Source organism: Danio rerio, chromosome 2 (assembly GCF_052040795.2).
Source record: "Danio rerio strain M-AB ecotype USA chromosome 2, GRCz13ab, whole genome shotgun sequence".
Taxonomy (NCBI): Eukaryota; Metazoa; Chordata; class Actinopteri; order Cypriniformes; family Danionidae; genus Danio; species Danio rerio.
In genome coordinates this window covers 31,936,899-31,958,057 of record NC_141022.1, presented here as the reverse complement: position 1 = coordinate 31,958,057, position 21,159 = coordinate 31,936,899, and the positions used below count along the sequence as shown (strand labels likewise).

Sequence of the window (21,159 nt, the reverse complement as noted above, 5' to 3'; positions counted from 1 at the left end):
AATTCACTGATGTTGATCCTGGACCATCAAGATTAATATTCACTGATGTTGATCCTGGACCATCAAGATTCAAATTTAATGATGTTGATCCCGGACCATCAAGATTCAAATTCAGTGATGCTGATCCTGGATCATCAAGATTCAAATTTACTGATGTTGATCCTGGACCATCAAGAGTAAAATTCACTGATGTTGATCCTGGACCATCAAGATTAACATTTACAGATGTTGATCCTGGATCATCAAGATTCAAATTTACTGATGTTGATCCTGGACCATCAAATTTAAAATTCACTGATGTTGATCCTGGACCATCAAGATTCAAATTTAATGATGTCAATCCTGGACCATCAAGATTCAAGTTTAATGATGTTGATCCTGGACCATCAAGTGTAAAATTCACTGATGTTGATCCTGGACCATCAAATTTAAAATTCACTGATGTTGATCCTGGATCATCAAGATTAAAATCCACTGATGTTGATCCTGGACCATCAAGATTAAAATTCACTGATATTGATCCTGGACCATCAAGATTAAAATTCACTGATGTTGATCCTGGACCATCAAGATTAAAATTCACTGATGTTGATCCTGGACCATCAAGATTAATATTCACTGATGTTGATCCTGGACCATCAAGATTCAAATTTAATGATGTTGATCCCGGACCATCAAGATTCAAATTCAGTGATGCTGATCCTGGATCATCAAGATTCAAATTTACTGATGTTGATCCTGGACCATCAAGAGTAAAATTCACTGATGTTGATCCTGGACCATCAAGATTAACATTTACAGATGTTGATCCTGGATCATCAAGATTCAAATTTACTGATGTTGATCCTGGACCATCAAATTTAAAATTCACTGATGTTGATCCTGGACCATCAAGATTCAAATTTAATGATGTCAATCCTGGACCATCAAGATTCAAGTTTAATGATGTTGATCCTGGACCATCAAGTGTAAAATTCACTGATGTTTATCCTGGACCATCAAATTTAAAATTCACTGATGTTGATCCTGGATCATCAAGATTAAAATCCACTGATGTTGATCCTGGACCATCAAGATTAAAAATCACTGATGTTGATCCTGGACCATCAAGATTCCATTTCACTGATGTTGATCCTGGACCATCAAATTTAAAATTCACTGATATTGATCCTGGACCATCAAAATTCACTGATGTTGATCCTGGATCATCAAGGTTCAAATTCAGTAATGCTGATCCTCGACCATCAAGATTAAAATTTACTGATGTTGATCCTGGACCATCAAGATTCAAATTCAGTGATGTTGATCCTGGACCATCAAAAGTAAAATTCACTGATGTTGATCCTGGATCATCAAGATTAAAATTCACTGATGTTGATCATGGACCATCAAGATTCAAATTCACTGATGTTGATCCTGGATCATCAAGATTGAAATTCACTGATGTTGATCCTGGATCATCAAGATTGACATTCAGTGATGTTGATCCTGGACCATCAAGATTAAAATTCACTGATATTGATCCTGGACAATCAAAAGTAAAATTCACTGATATTGATCCTGGACCATCAAGATTAAATTTCACTGATGTTAATCCTGGACCATCAAGATTAAAATTCACTGATGTTGATCCTGGACCATCAAGATTCAAATTCACTGATGTTGATCCTGGACCATCAAGATTCAACTTCACTGATGTTGATCCTGGACCATCAAATTTAAAATTCACTGATGTTGATCCTGGACCATCAAGACTAAAATTCACTGATGTTGATCCTGGACTATCAAGATTAAAATTCACTGATGTTGATCCTGGACGATCAAGATTAAAATTCACTGATGTTGATCCTGGATCATCAAGATTGAAATTCACTGATATTGATCCTGGACCATCAAAATTTAATGATATTGATCCTTGACCAACAAAATTCACTGATGTTGATCCTGGATCATCAAGATTCCAATTTACTGATGTTGATCCTGGACCATCAAAATTAAATTTCACTGGTGTTAATCCTGGACCATCAAGATTGAAATTCACTGATGTTGATCCTGGATCATCCAGATTGAAATTCAGTGATGTTGATCCTGGACCATCAAATTTAAAATTCACTGATGTTGATCCTGGACCATCAAGATTCAAATTTAATGATGTTGATCCTGGACCATCAAGACTAAAATTCACTGATGTTGATCGTGGACCATCAAGATTAAAATTCACTGATGTTGATCCTGGACCATCAAAATTGAAAGTCACTGATGTTGGTCCTGGACCATCAAGTTTAAAATTCACTGATGTTGATCCTGGATCATCAAGATTGAAATTCACTGATGTTGATCCTGGATCATCCAGATTGAAATTCAGTGATGTTGATCCTGGACCATCAAGATTCAAATTTACTGATGTTGATCCTGGACCATCAAGATTAAAATTCACTGATATTGATCCTGGACCATCAAGATTAAAATTCACTGATGTTGATCCTGGACCATCAAGATTAAAATTCACTGATATTGATCCTGGACCATCAAAATTCACTGATGTTGATCCTGGACCATCAAGATTAAAATTCACTGATGTTGATCCTGAATCATCAAGATTCCAATTTACTGATGTTGATCCTGGACCATCAAAATTAAAATTCAGTGATGTTAATCCTGGACCATCAAGATTCAAATTTAATGATGTTGATCCTGGACCATCAAGATTAAAATTCACTGATGTTGATCCTGGACCATCAAGATTAAATTTCACTGATGTTAATCCTGGACCATCAAGATTAAAATTCACTGATGTTGATCCTGGATCATTAAGACTGAAATTCACTGATGTTGATCATGGATCATCAAGATTCAAATTCAGTAATGCTGATCCTCGACCATCAATATTAAAATTCACTGATATTGATACTGGACCATCAAGATTAAATTTCACTGAAATTGATCCTGTACCATCAAAATTCACTGATGTTGATCCTGGACCATCAAGATTAAAATTCACGGATGTTGATCCTTGACCATCAAATTTAAAATTCACTGATGTTGATCCTGGACCATCAAATTTAAAATTCACTGATGTTGATCCTGGACCATCAAGATTCAAATTTAATGATGTTGATCCTGGACCATCAAGACTAAAATTCACTGATGTTGATCCTGGACCATCAAGATTAAAATTCACTGATGTTGATCCTGGATCATCAAGATTTAAATTTACTGATTTTGATCCTGGACCATTAAAATTAAATTTCACTGATGTTAATCCTGGACCATCAAGAGTCAAATTTAATGATGTTGATCCTGGACCATCAAGACTAAAATTTACTGATGTTGATCCTGGACCATCAAGATTAAATTTCACTGAAATTGATCCTGTACCATCAAAATTCACTGATGTTGATCCTGGACCATCAAGATTAAAATTCACGGATGTTGATCCTGGACCATCAAATTTAAAATTCACTGATGTTGATCCTGGACCATCAAATTTAAAATTCACTGATGTTGATCCTGGACCATCAAGATTCAAATTTAATGATGTTGATCCTGGACCATCAAGACTAAAATTCACTGATGTTGATCCTGGACCATCAAGATTAAAATTCACTGATGTTGATCCTGGACCATGAAAATTGAAAGTCACTGATGTTGTTCCTGGACCATCAAGATTAAAATTCACTGATGTTGATCCTGGACCATCAAAATTAAATTTTACTGATGTTAATCCTGAATCATCCAGATTGAAATTCAGTGATGTTGATCCTGGACCATCAAGATTAAAATTCACTGATATTGATCCTGGACCATCAAAATTCACTGATGTTGATCCTGGACCATCAAGATTAAAATTCACTGATGTTGATCCTGGACCATCAAGATTCAAATTCAGTGATGCTGATCCTGGATCATCAAGATTCAAATTTACTGATGTTGATCCTGGACTATCCAGAGTAAAATTCACCGATGTTGATCCTGGACTATTAAGTTTACAGATAGTGATCCTGGATCATCAAGATTCAAATTCAGTAATGCTAATCCTTGACCATAAAGATTAAAATTCAGTGATGTTGATCCTGGACCATCAAAATTAAAATTCAGTGATGTTGATCCTGGACCATCAAGATTTACTGATGTTGATCCTGGACCATCAAGATTAAAATTCAGTGATGTTGATCCTGGACCATCAAGATTAAAATTCACTGATGTTGATCCTGGACCATCAAATTTAAAATTCACTGATGTTGATCCTAGACCATCAAGATTCAAATTTAATGATGTCAATCCTGGACCATCAAGATTCAAGTTTAATGATGTTGATCCTGGACCATCAAGTGTAAAATTCACTGATGTTGATCCTGGATCATCAAGATTGAAATTCACTGATGTTGATCCTGGACCATCAAGACTAAAATTCACTGATGTTGATCCTGGACCATCAAGATTAAAATTCACTGATGTTGATCCTGGACCATCAAGATTAAAATTCACTGATGTTGATCCTGGATCATCAAGATTCCAATTTACTGATGTTGATCCTGGACCATCAAAATTAAATTTCTCTGATGTTAATCCTGGATCATCAAGATTAAAATTCACTGATGTTGATCCTGGACCATCAAGATTCAAATTCACTGATGTTGATCCTGGACTATCAAGATTAAAATTCACTGATGTTGATCCTGGACCATCAAATTTAAAATTCACTGATGTTGATCCTGGACCATCAAGATTCAAATTTAATGATGTTGATCCTGGACCATCAAGACTAAAATTCACTGATGTTGATCCTGGATCCTCAAGATTCAAAATCAGTAATGCTGATCCTCGACCATTAAGATTAAAATTCACTGATATTGATCCTGGACAATCAAGATTAAATTTCACTGATGTTAATCCTGGACCATCAAGATTAAAATTCAGTGATGTTGATCCTGGACCATCAAGATTCAAATTCAGTGATGTTGATCCTGGACCATCAAGATTAAATTTCACTGATGTTGATCCTGGACCATCAAATTTAAAATTCACTGACGTTGATCCTGGACCATCAAGATTCAAATTTAATGATGTTGATCCTGGACCATCAAGAGTAAAATTCAGTGATGTTGATCCTGGACCATCAAGATTAAAGTTCACTGATGTTGATCCTGGACCATCAAGATTAAATTTCACTGATGTTAATCCTGGATCATCAAGATTGAAATTCAGTGATGTTGATCCTGGACCATCAAGATTCAAATTCAATGATGCTGATCCTGGATCATCAAGATTCAAATGTACTGATGTTGATCCTGGACTATCAAGAGTAAAATTCACCGATGTTGATCCTGGACTATTAAAATTAAAGTTTACAGATGGTGATCCTGGATCATCAAGATTCAAATTCAGTAATGCTAATCCTCGACCATAAAGATTAAAATTCAGTGATGTTGATCCTGGACCATCAAAATTAAAATTCAGTGATGTTAATCCTGGACCATCAAGATTAAAAATTACTGATGTTAATCCTGGACCATCAAGATTAAAAATTACTGATGTTGATCCTGGATCATCAAGATTAAAATTCACTGATGTTGATCCTGGATCATCAAGATTGAAATTCACTGATGTTGATCCTGGATCATCAAGATTGAAATTCACTGATGTTGATCCTGGACCATCAAGATTAAAATTCAGTGATGTTGATCCTGGACCATCAAATTTAAAATTCACTGATGTTGATCCTGGACCATCAAGATTGAAATTCACTGATGTTGATCCTGGATCATCAAGATTGAAATTCAGTGATGTTGATCCTGGACCATCAAGATTAAAATTCACTGATGTTGATCCTGGACCATCAAAATTCACTGATGTTGATCCTGGACCATCAAGATTCAAATTTACTGATGTTGATTCTGGACCATCAAGATTGAAATTCACTGATGTTGATCCTGGATCATCAAGATTAAAATTCACTGATATTGATCCTGGACCATCAAAAGTAAAATTCACTGATGTTGATCCTGGATCATCAAGATTCAAATTCAGTAATGCTGATCCTCGACCATCAAGATTAAAATTCACTGATGTTGATCCTGGACCATCAAGATTAAAATTCACTGATGTTGATCCTGGACCATCAAATTTAAAATTCACTGATGTTGATCCTCGACCATCAAGATTAAAATTCACTGATGTTGATCCTGGACCATCAAGACTAAAATTCACTGATGTTGATCCTGGACTATCAATATTAAAATTCACTGATGTTGATCCTGGATCATCAAGATTCAAATTCAGTAATTCTGATCCTCGACCATCAAGATTGAAATTCACTGATGTTGATACTGGATCATCAAGATTGAAATTCACTGATGTTGATCCTGGACCATTAAGATTGAAATTCACTGATGTTGATCCTGGACCATAAAGAGTAAAATTCACTGATGTTGATCCTGGACCATCAAGATTCAAATTTAATGATGTTCATCCTGGACCATCAAGTGTAAAATTCACTGATGTTGATCCTGGATCATCATGATTCAAATTCAGTAATGCTGATCCTCGACCATCAAGATTCAAATTCAGTGATGTTGATCCTGGAGCATCAAGAGTAAAATTCACTGATGTTGATCCTGGACCATCAAGATTCAAATTTAATGATGTTGATCCTGGACCATCAAGTGTAAAATTCACTGATGTTGATCCTGGATCATCATGATTCAAATTCAGTAATGCTGATCCTCGACCATCAAGATTCAAATTCAGTGATGTTGATCCTGGACCATCAAGATTAAATTTCACTGATATTGATCCTGGACCATCAAAAGTAAAATTCACTGATGTTGATCCTGGATCATCAAGATTCAAATTCACTGATGTTGATCCTGGACCATCAAGATTAAAATTCACTAATGTTGATCCTGGACCATCAAGATTCCAATTTACTGATGTTGATCCTGGACCATCAAATTTAAAATTCAGTGATGTTGATCCTGGACCATCAAGAATAAAATTCACTGTTGTTGATCCTGGACCATCAAGAGTAAAATTCACTGATATTGATCCTGGACCATCAAAATTCACTGATGTTGATCCTGGATCATCAAGATTAAAATTCACTGATGTTGATCCTGGACCATCAAGAGTAAAATTCACTGATGTTGATCCTGGACCATCAAGAGTAAAATTCACTGATGTTGATCCTGGACCATCAAGATTCAAATTTACTGATGTTGATCCTGGACCATCAAGATTAAAATTCACTGATATTGATCCTTGACCATCAAAATTCACTGATGTTGATCCTGGACCATTAAGATTCAAATTTACTGATGTTGATCCTGGACCATCAAGATTAAAATTCACTGATGTTGATCCTGGACCATCAAGATTAAAATTCACTGATATTGATCCTGGACCATCAAAATTCACTGATTTTGATCCTGGACCATTAAGATTCAAATTCACTGATGTTGATCCTGGACCATCAAATTTAAAAATGAGTGATATTGATCCTGGACCATCAAAAGTAAAATTCACTGATGTTGATCCTGGATCATCAAGATTCAAATTCAGTAATGCTGATCCTCGACCATCAAGATTAAAATTCACTGATGTTGATCCTGGACCATCAAATTTAAAATTCACTGATGTTGATCCTGGACCATTAAGACTAAAATTCACTGATGTTGATCCTGGACCATCAAGGTTAAAATTCACTGATGTTGATCCTGGATCATCAAGATTGAAATTCACTGATGTTGATCCTGGACCATCAAGATTAAAATTCACTGATGTTTATCCTGGACCATCAAGATTAAAATTCACTGATATTGATCCTGGACCATCCAAATTCACTGATGTTGATCCTGGACCATCAAGATTAAAATTCACTGATATTAATCCTGGACCATCAAAATTCACTGAAGTTGATCCTGGACCATCAAATTTAAAAATGAGTGATATTGATCCTGGACCATCAAAAGTAAAATTCACTGATGTTGATCCTGGATCATCAAGATTCAAATTCAGTAATGCTGATCCTCGACCATCAAGATTAAAATTCACTGATGTTGATCCTGGACCATCAAGATTAAAATTCACTGATGTTGATCCTGGACCATCAAATTTAAAATTCACTGATGTTGATCCTGGACCATCAAGACTAAAATTCACTGATGTTGATCCTGGACCATCAAGGTTAAAATTCACTGATGTTGATCCTGGATCATCAAGATTGAAATTCACTGATGTTGATCCTGGACCATCAAGATTAAAATTCACTGATGTTGATCCTGGACCATTAAGATTGAAATTCACTGATGTTGATCCTGGACCATCAAGATTAAAATTCACTGATGTTGATCCTGGACCATCAAATTTAAAATTCAGTGATGTTGATCCTGGACCATCAAGATTAAAATTCATTGTTGTTGATCCTGGACCATCAAGAGTAAAATTCACTGATATTGATCCTGGACCATCAAAATTCACTGATGTTGATCCTGCACCATCAATATTCAAATTCACTGATGTTGATCCTGGACCATCAAATTTAAAATTCACTGATGTTGATCCTGGACCATCAAGAGTAAATTTTAGTGATGTTGATCCTGGATCATCAAGACTAAAATTCACTGATGTTGATCCTGGACCATCAAGATTAAAATTCACTGATGTTGATCCTGGACCATCAAGAGTAAAATTCACTGATGTTGATCCTGGACCATCAAGAGTAAAATTCACTAATGTTGATCCTGGACCATCAAGATTCAAATTTACTGATGTTGATCCTGGACCATCAAGATTCAAATTTACTGATGTTGATCCTGGACCATCAAGATTAAAATTCACTGATGTTGATCCTGGATCATCAAGATTGAAATTCACTGATGTTGATCCTGGACCATCAAGGTTAAAATTCACTGATGTTGATCCTGGACCATCAAGATTAAAATTCACTGATATTGATCCTGGACCATCCAAATTCACTGATGTTGATCCTGGACCATCAAGATTAGGATTCACTGATATTGATCCTGGACCATCAAGAGTAAAATTCACTGATGTTGATCCTGGACCATCAAGAGTAAAATTCACTGATGTTGATCCTGGACCATCAAGAGTAAAATTCACTGATGTTGATCCTGGACCATCAAGAGTAAAATTCACTGATGTTGATCCTGGACCATCAAGATTCAAATTTACTGATGTTGATCCTGGACCATCAAGATTAAAATTCACTGATATTGATCCTTGACCATCAAAATTCACTGATGTTGATCCTGGACCATTAAGATTCAAATTTACTGATGTTGATCCTGGACCATCAAGATTAAAATTCACTGATGTTGATCCTGGACCATCAAGATTAAAATTCACTGATATTGATCCTGGACCATCAAAATTCACTGATTTTGATCCTGGACCATTAAGATTCAAATTCACTGATGTTGATCCTGGACCATCAAATTTAAAAATGAGTGATATTGATCCTGGACCATCAAAAGTAAAATTCACTGATGTTGATCCTGGATCATCAAGATTCAAATTCAGTAATGCTGATCCTCGACCATCAAGATTAAAATTCACTGATGTTGATCCTGGACCATCAAATTTAAAATTCACTGATGTTGATCCTGGACCATCAAGACTAAAATTCACTGATGTTGATCCTGGACCATCAAGGTTAAAATTCACTGATGTTGATCCTGGATCATCAAGATTGAAATTCACTGATGTTGATCCTGGACCATCAAGATTAAAATTCACTGATGTTTATCCTGGACCATCAAGATTAAAATTCACTGATATTGATCCTGGACCATCCAAATTCACTGATGTTGATCCTGGACCATCAAGATTAAAATTCACTGATATTAATCCTGGATCATCAAAATTCACTGATGTTGATCCTGGACCATCAAATTTAAAAATGAGTGATATTGATCCTGGACCATCAAAAGTAAAATTCACTGATGTTGATCCTGGATCATCAAGATTCAAATTCAGTAATGCTGATCCTCGACCATCAAGATTAAAATTCACTGATGTTGATCCTGGACCATCAAGATTAAAATTCACTGATGTTGATCCTGGACCATCAAATTTAAAATTCACTGATGTTGATCCTGGACCATCAAGACTAAAATTCACTGATGTTGAACCTGGACCATCAAGGTTAAAATTCACTGATGTTGATCCTGGATCATCAAGATTGAAATTCACTGATGTTGATCCTGGACCATCAAGATTAAAATTCACTGATGTTGATCCTGGACCATTAAGATTGAAATTCACTGATGTTGATCCTGGACCATCAAGATTAAAATTCACTGATGTTGATCCTGGACCATCAAATTTAAAATTCAGTGATGTTGATCCTGGACCATCAAGATTAAAATTCATTGTTGTTGATCCTGGACCATCAAGAGTAAAATTCACTGATATTGATCCTGGACCATCAAAATTCACTGATGTTGATCCTGCACCATCAATATTCAAATTCACTGATGTTGATCCTGGACCATCAAATTTAAAATTCACTGATGTTGATCCTGGACCATCAAGAGTAAATTTTAGTGATGTTGATCCTGGATCATCAAGACTAAAATTCACTGATGTTGATCCTGGACCATCAAGATTAAAATTCACTGATGTTGATCCTGGACCATCAAGAGTAAAATTCACTGATGTTGATCCTGGACCATCAAGAGTAAAATTCACTAATGTTGATCCTGGACCATCAAGATTCAAATTTACTGATGTTGATCCTGGACCATCAAGATTCAAATTTACTGATGTTGATCCTGGACCATCAAGATTAAAATTCACTGATGTTGATCCTGGATCATCAAGATTGAAATTCACTGATGTTGATCCTGGACCATCAAGGTTAAAATTCACTGATGTTGATCCTGGACCATCAAGATTAAAATTCACTGATATTGATCCTGGACCATCCAAATTCACTGATGTTGATCCTGGACCATCAAGATTAGGATTCACTGATATTGATCCTGGACCATCAAGAGTAAAATTCACTGATGTTGATCCTGGACCATCAAGAGTAAAATTCACTGATGTTGATCCTGGACCATCAAGAGTAAAATTCACTGATGTTGATCCTGGACCATCAAGAGTAAAATTCACTGATGTTGATCCTGGACCATCAAGATTCAAATTTACTGATGTTGATCCTGGACCATCAAGATTAAAATTCACTGATATTGATCCTTGACCATCAAAATTCACTGATGTTGATCCTGGACCATTAAGATTCAAATTTACTGATGTTGATCCTGGACCATCAAGATTAAAATTCACTGATGTTGATCCTGGACCATCAAGATTAAAATTCACTGATATTGATCCTGGACCATCAAAATTCACTGATTTTGATCCTGGACCATTAAGATTCAAATTCACTGATGTTGATCCTGGACCATCAAATTTAAAAATGAGTGATATTGATCCTGGACCATCAAAAGTAAAATTCACTGATGTTGATCCTGGATCATCAAGATTCAAATTCAGTAATGCTGATCCTCGACCATCAAGATTAAAATTCACTGATGTTGATCCTGGACCATCAAATTTAAAATTCACTGATGTTGATCCTGGACCATCAAGACTAAAATTCACTGATGTTGATCCTGGACCATCAAGGTTAAAATTCACTGATGTTGATCCTGGATCATCAAGATTGAAATTCACTGATGTTGATCCTGGACCATCAAGATTAAAATTCACTGATGTTTATCCTGGACCATCAAGATTAAAATTCACTGATATTGATCCTGGACCATCCAAATTCACTGATGTTGATCCTGGACCATCAAGATTAAAATTCACTGATATTAATCCTGGATCATCAAAATTCACTGATGTTGATCCTGGACCATCAAATTTAAAAATGAGTGATATTGATCCTGGACCATCAAAAGTAAAATTCACTGATGTTGATCCTGGATCATCAAGATTCAAATTCAGTAATGCTGATCCTCGACCATCAAGATTAAAATTCACTGATGTTGATCCTGGACCATCAAGATTAAAATTCACTGATGTTGATCCTGGACCATTAAATTTAAAATTCACTGATGTTGATCCTGGACCATCAAGACTAAAATTCACTGATGTTGAACCTGGACCATCAAGGTTAAAATTCACTGATGTTGATCCTGGATCATCAAGATTGAAATTCACTGATGTTGATCCTGGACCATCAAGATTAAAATTCACTGATGTTGATCCTGGACCATTAAGATTGAAATTCACTGATGTTGATCCTGGACCATCAAGATTAAAATTCACTGATGTTGATCCTGGACCATCAAATTTAAAATTCAGTGATGTTGATCCTGGACCATCAAGATTAAAATTCATTGTTGTTGATCCTGGACCATCAAGAGTAAAATTCACTGATATTGATCCTGGACCATCAAAATTCACTGATGTTGATCCTGCACCATCAATATTCAAATTCACTGATGTTGATCCTGGACCATCAAATTTAAAATTCACTGATGTTGATCCTGGACCATCAAGAGTAAATTTTAGTGATGTTGATCCTGGATCATCAAGACTAAAATTCACTGATGTTGATCCTGGACCATCAAGATTAAAATTCACTGATGTTGATCCTGGACCATCAAGAGTAAAATTCACTGATGTTGATCCTGGACCATCAAGAGTAAAATTCACTAATGTTGATCCTGGACCATCAAGATTCAAATTTACTGATGTTGATCCTGGACCATCAAGATTCAAATTTACTGATGTTGATCCTGGACCATCAAGATTAAAATTCACTGATGTTGATCCTGGATCATCAAGATTGAAATTCACTGATGTTGATCCTGGACCATCAAGGTTAAAATTCACTGATGTTGATCCTGGACCATCAAGATTAAAATTCACTGATATTGATCCTGGACCATCCAAATTCACTGATGTTGATCCTGGACCATCAAGATTAGGATTCACTGATATTGATCCTGGACCATCAAGAGTAAAATTCACTGATGTTGATCCTGGACCATCAAGAGTAAAATTCACTGATGTTGATCCTGGACCATCAAGAGTAAAATTCACTGATGTTGATCCTGGACCATCAAGAGTAAAATTCACTGATGTTGATCCTGGACCATCAAGATTCAAATTTACTGATGTTGATCCTGGACCATCAAGATTAAAATTCACTGATATTGATCCTTGACCATCAAAATTCACTGATGTTGATCCTGGACCATTAAGATTCAAATTTACTGATGTTGATCCTGGACCATCAAGATTAAAATTCACTGATGTTGATCCTGGACCATCAAGATTAAAATTCACTGATATTGATCCTGGACCATCAAAATTCACTGATTTTGATCCTGGACCATTAAGATTCAAATTCACTGATGTTGATCCTGGACCATCAAATTTAAAAATGAGTGATATTGATCCTGGACCATCAAAAGTAAAATTCACTGATGTTGATCCTGGATCATCAAGATTCAAATTCAGTAATGCTGATCCTCGACCATCAAGATAAAATTTCACTGATGTTGATCCTGGACCATCAAATTTAAAATTCACTGATGTTGATCCTGGACCATCAAGACTAAAATTCACTGATGTTGATCCTGGACCATCAAGGTTAAAATTCACTGATGTTGATCCTGGATCATCAAGATTGAAATTCACTGATGTTGATCCTGGACCATCAAGATTAAAATTCACTGATGTTGATCCTGGACCATCAAATTTAAAATTCAGTGATATTGATCCTGGACCATTAAGAGTGAAATTCACTGATGTTGATCCTGGACCATCAAGATTAAAATTCAGTGATGTTGATCCTGGACCATTAAGATTGAAATTCACTGATGTTGATCCTGGACCATCAAATTTAAAATTCACTGATGTTGATCCTGGACCATCAAGATTCAAATTTAATGATGTTGATCCTGGACCATCAAGAGTAAAATTCAGTGATGTTGATCCTGGACCATCAAGATTTAAATTCACTGTTGTTGATCCTGGACCATCAAGAGGAAAATTCACTGATATTGATCCTGGACCATCAAAATTCACTGATGTTGATCCTGGATCATCAAGACTAAAATTCACTGATGTTGATCCTGGACCATCAAGATTAAAATTCACTGATGTTGATCCTGGACCATCAAGATTCAAATTTACTGATGTTGATCTTGGACCATCAAGATTAAAATTCACTGATGTTGATCCTGGATCATCAAGATTGAAATTCACTGATGTTGATCCTGGACCATCAAGATTAAAATTCACTGATGTTGATCCTGGACCATCAAGATTAAAATTCACTGATATTGATCCTGGACCATCCAAATTCACTGATGTTGATCCTGGATCATCAAGATTCAAATTCAGTAATGTTGATCCTCGACCATCAAGATTAAAATTTACTAATGTTGATCCTGGACCATCAAGATTCAAATTCAGTGATGTTGATCCTGGACCATCAAAAGTAAAATTCACTGATGTTGATCCTGGATCATCAAGATTCAAATTCAGTAATGCTGATCCTCGACCATCAAGATTAAAATTTACTGATGTTGATCCTGGACCATCAAGATTAAAATTCACTGATATTGATCCTGGACCATCAAAATTCACTGATGTTGATCCTGGATCATCAAGATTCAAATTCAGTAATGCTGATCCTCGACCATCAAGATTAAAATTTACTGATGTTGATCCTGGACCATCAAGATTAAAATTCACTGATATTGATCCTGGACCATCAAAATTCACTGATGTTAATCCTGGATCATCAAGATTCAAATTCAGTAATGCTGATCCTCGACCATCAAGATTAAAATTTACTGATGTTGATCCTGGACAATCAAGATTCAAATTCAGTGATGTTGATCCTGGACCATCAAAAGTTAAATTCACTGATGTTGATCCTGGATCATCAAGATTAAAATTCACTGATATTGATCCTGGACCATCAAGATTCAAATTCACTGATGTTGATCCTGGATCATCAAGTTTGAAATTCACTGATGTTGATCCTGGACCATCAAGATTAAAATTCAGTGATGTTGATCCTGGACCATTAAGATTGAAATTCACTGATGTTGATCCTGGACCATCAAATTTAAAATTCACTGATGTTGATCCTGGACCATCAAGATTCAAATTTAATGATGTTGATCCTGGACCATCAAGATTAAAATTCACTGTTGTTGATCCTGGACCATCAAAATTCACTGATGTTGATCCTGGATCATCAAGACTAAAATTCACTGATGTTGATCCTGGACCATCAAGATTAAAATTCACTGATGTTGATCCTGGACCATCAAGATTCAAATTTACTGATGTTGATCCTGGACCATCAAAATTAAAATTCACTGATGTTGATCCTGGACCATCAACATTAAAATTCACTGATGTTGATCCTGGATCATCAAGATTGAAATTCACTGATGTTGATCCTGGACCATCAAGATTAAAATTCACTGATGTTGATCCTGGACCATCAAGATTAAAATTCACTGATATTGATCCTGGACCATCAAAATTCACTGATGTTGATCCTGGATCATCAAGATTCAAATTCAGTAATGCTGTTCCTCGACCATCAAGATTAAAATTTACTGATGTTGATCCTGGACCATCAAGATTCAAATTCAGTGATGTTGATCCTGGACCATCAAAAGTTAAATTCACTGATGTTGATCCTGGATCATCAAGATTCACATTCAGTAATGCTGATCCTCGACCATCAAGATTCAAATTCAGTGATGTTGATCCTGGACCATCAAATTTAAAATTCACTGATGTTGATCCTGGACCATCAAGACTGAAATTCAGTGATGTTGATCCTGGACCATCAAGATTAAAATTCACTGATGGTGATCCTGGACCATCAAATTTAAAATTCAGTGATGTAGATCCTGTACCATTAAGATTGAAATTCACTGATGTTGATCCTGGACCATCAAATTTAAAATTCACTGATGTTGATCCTGGACCATCAAGATTCAAATTTAATGATGTTGATCCTGGACCATCAAGAGTAAAATTCAGTGATGTTGATCCTGGACCATCAAGAGTAAAATTCACATATGTTGATCCTGGACCATCAAGATTAAATTTCACTGATGTTAATTCTGGACCATCAAGATTAAATTTCACTGATATTGATCCTGGACCATCAAAATTCACTGATGTTGATCCTGGATCATCAAGACTAAAATTCACTGATGTTGATCCTGGACCATCAAGATTAAAATTAACTGATGTTGATCCTGGACCATCAAGAGTAAAATTCACTGATGTTGATCCTGGACCATCAAGAGTAAAATTCACTGATGTTGATCCTGGACCATCAAGATTCAAATTTACTGATGTTGATCCTGGACCATCAAGATTAAAATTCACTGATATTGATCCTGGACCATCAAAATTCACTGATGTTGATCCTGGATCATCAAGACTAAAATTCACTGATGTTGATCCTGGATCATCAAGACTAAAATTCACTGATGTTGATCCTGGACCACCAAGATTAAAATTCACTGATGTTGATCCTGGACCATCAAGAGTAAAATTCACTGATGTTGATCCTGGACCATCAAGATTCAAATTTACTGATGTTGATCCTGGACCATCAAGATTAAAATTCACTGATGTTGATCCTGGACCATCAAGATTAAAATTCACTGATATTGATCCTGGACCATCAAAATTCACTGATGTTGATCCTGGATCATCAAGATTCAAATTCAGTAATGCTGATCCTCGACCATCAAAATTAAAATTTACTGATGTTGATCCTGGATCATCAAGATTCAAATTCAGTGATGTTGATCCTCGACCATCAAAAGTAAAATTCACTGATGTTGATCCTGGATCATCAAGATTAAAATTCACTGAAGTTGATCCTGGATCATCAAGATTGAAATTCACTGATGTTGATCCTGGATCATCAAGATTGACATTCAGTGATGTTGATCCTGGACCATCAAGATTAAAATTCACTGATATTGATCCTGGACCATCAAAAGTAAAATTCACTGATATTGATCCTGGACCATCAAGATTAAATTTCACTGATGTTAATCCTCGACCATCAAGATTAAAATTCATTGATGTTGATCCTGGACCATCAAGATTCAAATTCACTGATGTTGATCCTTGACCATCAAATTTAAAATTCACTGATGTTGATCCTGGACCATCAAGACTAAAATTCACTGATGTTGATCCTGGACTATCAAGATTAAAATTCACTGATGTTGATCCTGGATCATCAAGATTCAAATTCAGTAATGCTGATCCTCGACCATCAAGATTAAAATTCACTGATGTTGATCCTGGATCATCAAGATTGAAATTCACTGATGTTGATCCTGGATCATCAAGATTGAAATTCAGTGATGTTGATCCTGGACCATCAAGATTAAAATTCACTGATATTAATCCTGGACCATCAAAATTCACTGATGTTGATCCTGGACCATCAAGATTAAAATTCACTGATGTTGATCCTGGACCATCAAATTTAAAATTCAGTGATATTGATCCTGGACCATTAAGAGTGAAATTCACTGATGTTGATCCTGGACCATCAAGATTAAAATTCAGTGATGTTGATCCTGGACCATTAAGATTGAAATTCACTGATGTTGATCCTGGACCATCAAGATTAAAATTCAGTGATGTTGATCCTGGACCATCAAGATTCAAATTTAATGATGTTGATCCTGGACCATCAAGAGTAAAATTCAGTGATGTTGATCCTGGACCATCAAGATTAAAATTCACTGTTGTTGATCCTGGACCATCAAGAGGAAAATTCACTGATATTGATCCTGGACCATCAAAATTCACTGATGTTGATGCTGGATCATCAAGACTAAAATTCACTGATGTTGATCCTGGACCATCAAGATTAAAATTCACTGATGTTGATCCTGGACCATCAAGATTCAAATTTACTGATGTTGATCCTGGACCATCAAGATTAAAATTCACTGATGTTGATCCTGGATCATCAAGCTTGAAATTCACTGATGTTGATCCTGGACCATCAAGATTAAAATTCACTGATGTTGATCCTGGACCATCAAGATTAAAATTCACTGATATTGATCCTGGACCATCCAAATTCACTGATGTTGATCCTGGATCATCAAGATTCAAATTCAGTAATGTTGATCCTCGACCATCAAGATTAAAATTTACTAATGTTGATCCTGGACCATCAAGATTCAAATTCAGTGATGTTGATCCTGGACCATCAAAAGTAAAATTCACTGATGTTGATCCTGGATCATCAAGATTCAAATTCAGTAATGCTGATCCTCGACCATCAAGATTAAAATTTACTGATGTTGATCCTGGACCATCAGGATTCAAATTCAGTGATGTTGATCCTGGACCATCAAATTTAAAATTCACTGATTTTGATCCTGGACCATCAAGACTGAATAGTACTGATGTTGATCCTAGATCATCAAGATTAAAATTCACTGATGTTGATCCTGGATCATTAAGATTGAAATTCAGTGATGTTGATCCTGGACCATCAAGATTAAAATTCACTGATGGTGATCCTGGACCATCAAATTTAAAATTCACTGATGTTGATCCTGGACCATCAAGATTCAAATTTAATGATGTTGATCCTGGACCATCAAGAGTAAAATTCAGTGATGTTGATCCTGGACCATCAAGATTAAATTTCACTGATGTTAATTCTGGACCATCAAGATTAAATTTCACTGATATTGATCCTGGACCATCAAAATTCACTGATGTTGATCCTGGACCATCAAGATTAAAATTCATGGATGTTGATCCTGGACGATCAAATTTAAAATTCACTGATGTTGATCCTGGACCATCAAATTTAAAATTCACTGATGGTGATCCTTGACCATCAAGATTCAAATTTAATGATGTTGATGCTGGACCATCAAGACTAAAATTCACTGATGTTGATCCTGGACCATCAATATTAAAATTCACTGATGTTGATCCTGGACCATCAAAATTGAAAGTCACTGATGTTGATCCTGGACCATCAAGATTAAAATTCACTGATGTTGATCCTGGATCATCAAGATTCCAATTTACTGATGTTGATCCTGGACAATCAAAATTAAATTTCACTGATGTTAATCCTGGACCATTAAGATTAAAATTCACTGATGCTGATCCTGAATCATCAAGATTGAAATTCACTGATGTTGATCCTGGATCATCCAGATTGAAATTCAGTGATGTTGATCCTGGACCATCAAGATTAAATTTCACTGATGTTGATCCTGGATCATCATGATTCAAATTTAATGATGTTGATCCCGGACCATCAAGATTCAAATTCAGTGATGCTGATCCTGGATCATCAAGATTCAAATTTACTGATGTTGATCCTGGACTATCAAGAGTAAAATTCACCAATGTTGATCCTGGACTATTAGGGTTAAAGTTTACAGATGGTGATCCTGGATCATCAAGATTCAAATTCAGTAATGCTAATCCTCGACCATAAAGATTAAAATTCAGTGATGTTGATCCTGGACCATCAAAATTAAAATTCAGTGATGTTGATCCTGGACCATCAAGATTAAAATTCACTGATGTTGATCCTGGACCATCAAAATTAAAATTCACTGATATTGATCCTGGACCATCAAGATTAAAATTTACTGATGTTGATCCTCGATCATCAAGATTGAAATTCACTGATGTTGATCCTGGACCATCAAGATTAAATTTCACTGATGTTGATCCTTGACCATCAAATTTAAAATTCACTGATGTTAATCCTGGACCATCAAGATTCAAATTGAATGATGTTGATCCTGGACCATCAAGTGTAAAATTCACTGATGTTGATCCTGGATCATCAAGATTCAAAATCAGTAATGCTGATCCTCGACCATTAAGATTAAAATTCACTGATATTGATCCTGGACAATCAAGATTAAAATTCACTGATGTTAATCCTGGACCATAAAGATTAAAATACACTGATGTTGATCCTGGACCATCAAATTTAAAATTCACTGATGTTGATCCTGGACCATCAAAATTTGCTGATGTTGATCCTGGACCATCAAGATTAAAATTCAGTGATGTTGATCCTGGACCATCAAGATTGAAATTCAGTGATGTTGATCCTGGACCATCAAGATTAAAATTCACTGATGTTAATCCTGGACCATCAAGATTCAAATTCAGTAATGCTGATCCTGGACCATCAAGATTAAAATTCAGTGATGTTGATCCTGGACCATCAAGATTAAAATTCACTGATGTTAATCCTGGATCATCAAGATTCAAATTCAGTAATGCTGATCCTCGACCATCAAGATGCAAATTCACTGATATTGATCCTGGACCAACAAGATTAAAATTCACTGATGTTGATCCTGGATCATCAAGATTGAAATTCAGTGATGTTGATCCTGGACCATCAAGATTGAAATTCAGTGATGTTGATCCTGGACCATCAAGATTCAAATTCAGTAATGCTATTCCTCGACCATCAAGATGAAAATTTACTGATGTTGATCCTGGACCATCAAGATTAAAATTTACTGATGTTGAACCTGGACCATCAAGATTAAAATTCAGTGATGTTGATCCTGGACCATCAAGATTGAAATTCAGTGATGTTGATCCTGGACCATCAAGATTCAAATTCAGTAATGCTATTCCTCGACCATCAAGATGAAAATTTACTGATGTTGATCCTGGACCATCAAGATTAAAATTTACTGATGTTGATCCTGGACCATCAAGATTAAAATTCAGTGATGTTGATCCTGGACCATCAAGATTGAAATTCAGTGATGTTGATCCTGGACCATCAAGATTAAAATTCACTGATGTTAATCCTGGACCATCAAGATTCAAATTCAGTAATGCTGATCCTGGACCATCAAGATTAAAATTCAGTGATGTTGATCCTGGACCATCAAGATTAAAATTCACTGATGTTAATCCTGGATCATCAAGATTCAAATTCAGTAATGCTGATCCTCGACCATCAAGATGCAAATTCACTGATATTGATCCTGGACCAACAAGATTAAAATTCACTGATGTTGATCCTGGATCATCAAGATTGAAATTCAGTGATGTTGATCCTGGACCATCAAGATTGAAATTCAGTGA

General features: G+C 35.7%; 2 protein-coding genes across 11 annotated transcripts in view; one reads left to right on the top strand and one right to left on the bottom strand.

The window, feature by feature from the left end:
* LOC147837115 (uncharacterized) overlaps window positions 1-21,159 on the top strand; it is a 533,045-nt gene that overhangs the window by 414,281 nt on the left and 97,605 nt on the right. The gene's annotated exons all lie outside the window — the stretch shown is intronic.
* Window positions 1-21,159, bottom strand: part of LOC147846382 (uncharacterized) — a 29,032-nt gene that overhangs the window by 5,909 nt on the left and 1,964 nt on the right. Inside the window, exon 2 of the mRNA XM_087240186.1 lies at window positions 19,020-20,975. Within this exon, the coding sequence (XP_087096312.1) occupies window positions 19,020-20,975 (1,956 nt within the window). The remainder of the gene's footprint in view (window positions 1-19,019; window positions 20,976-21,159) is intronic.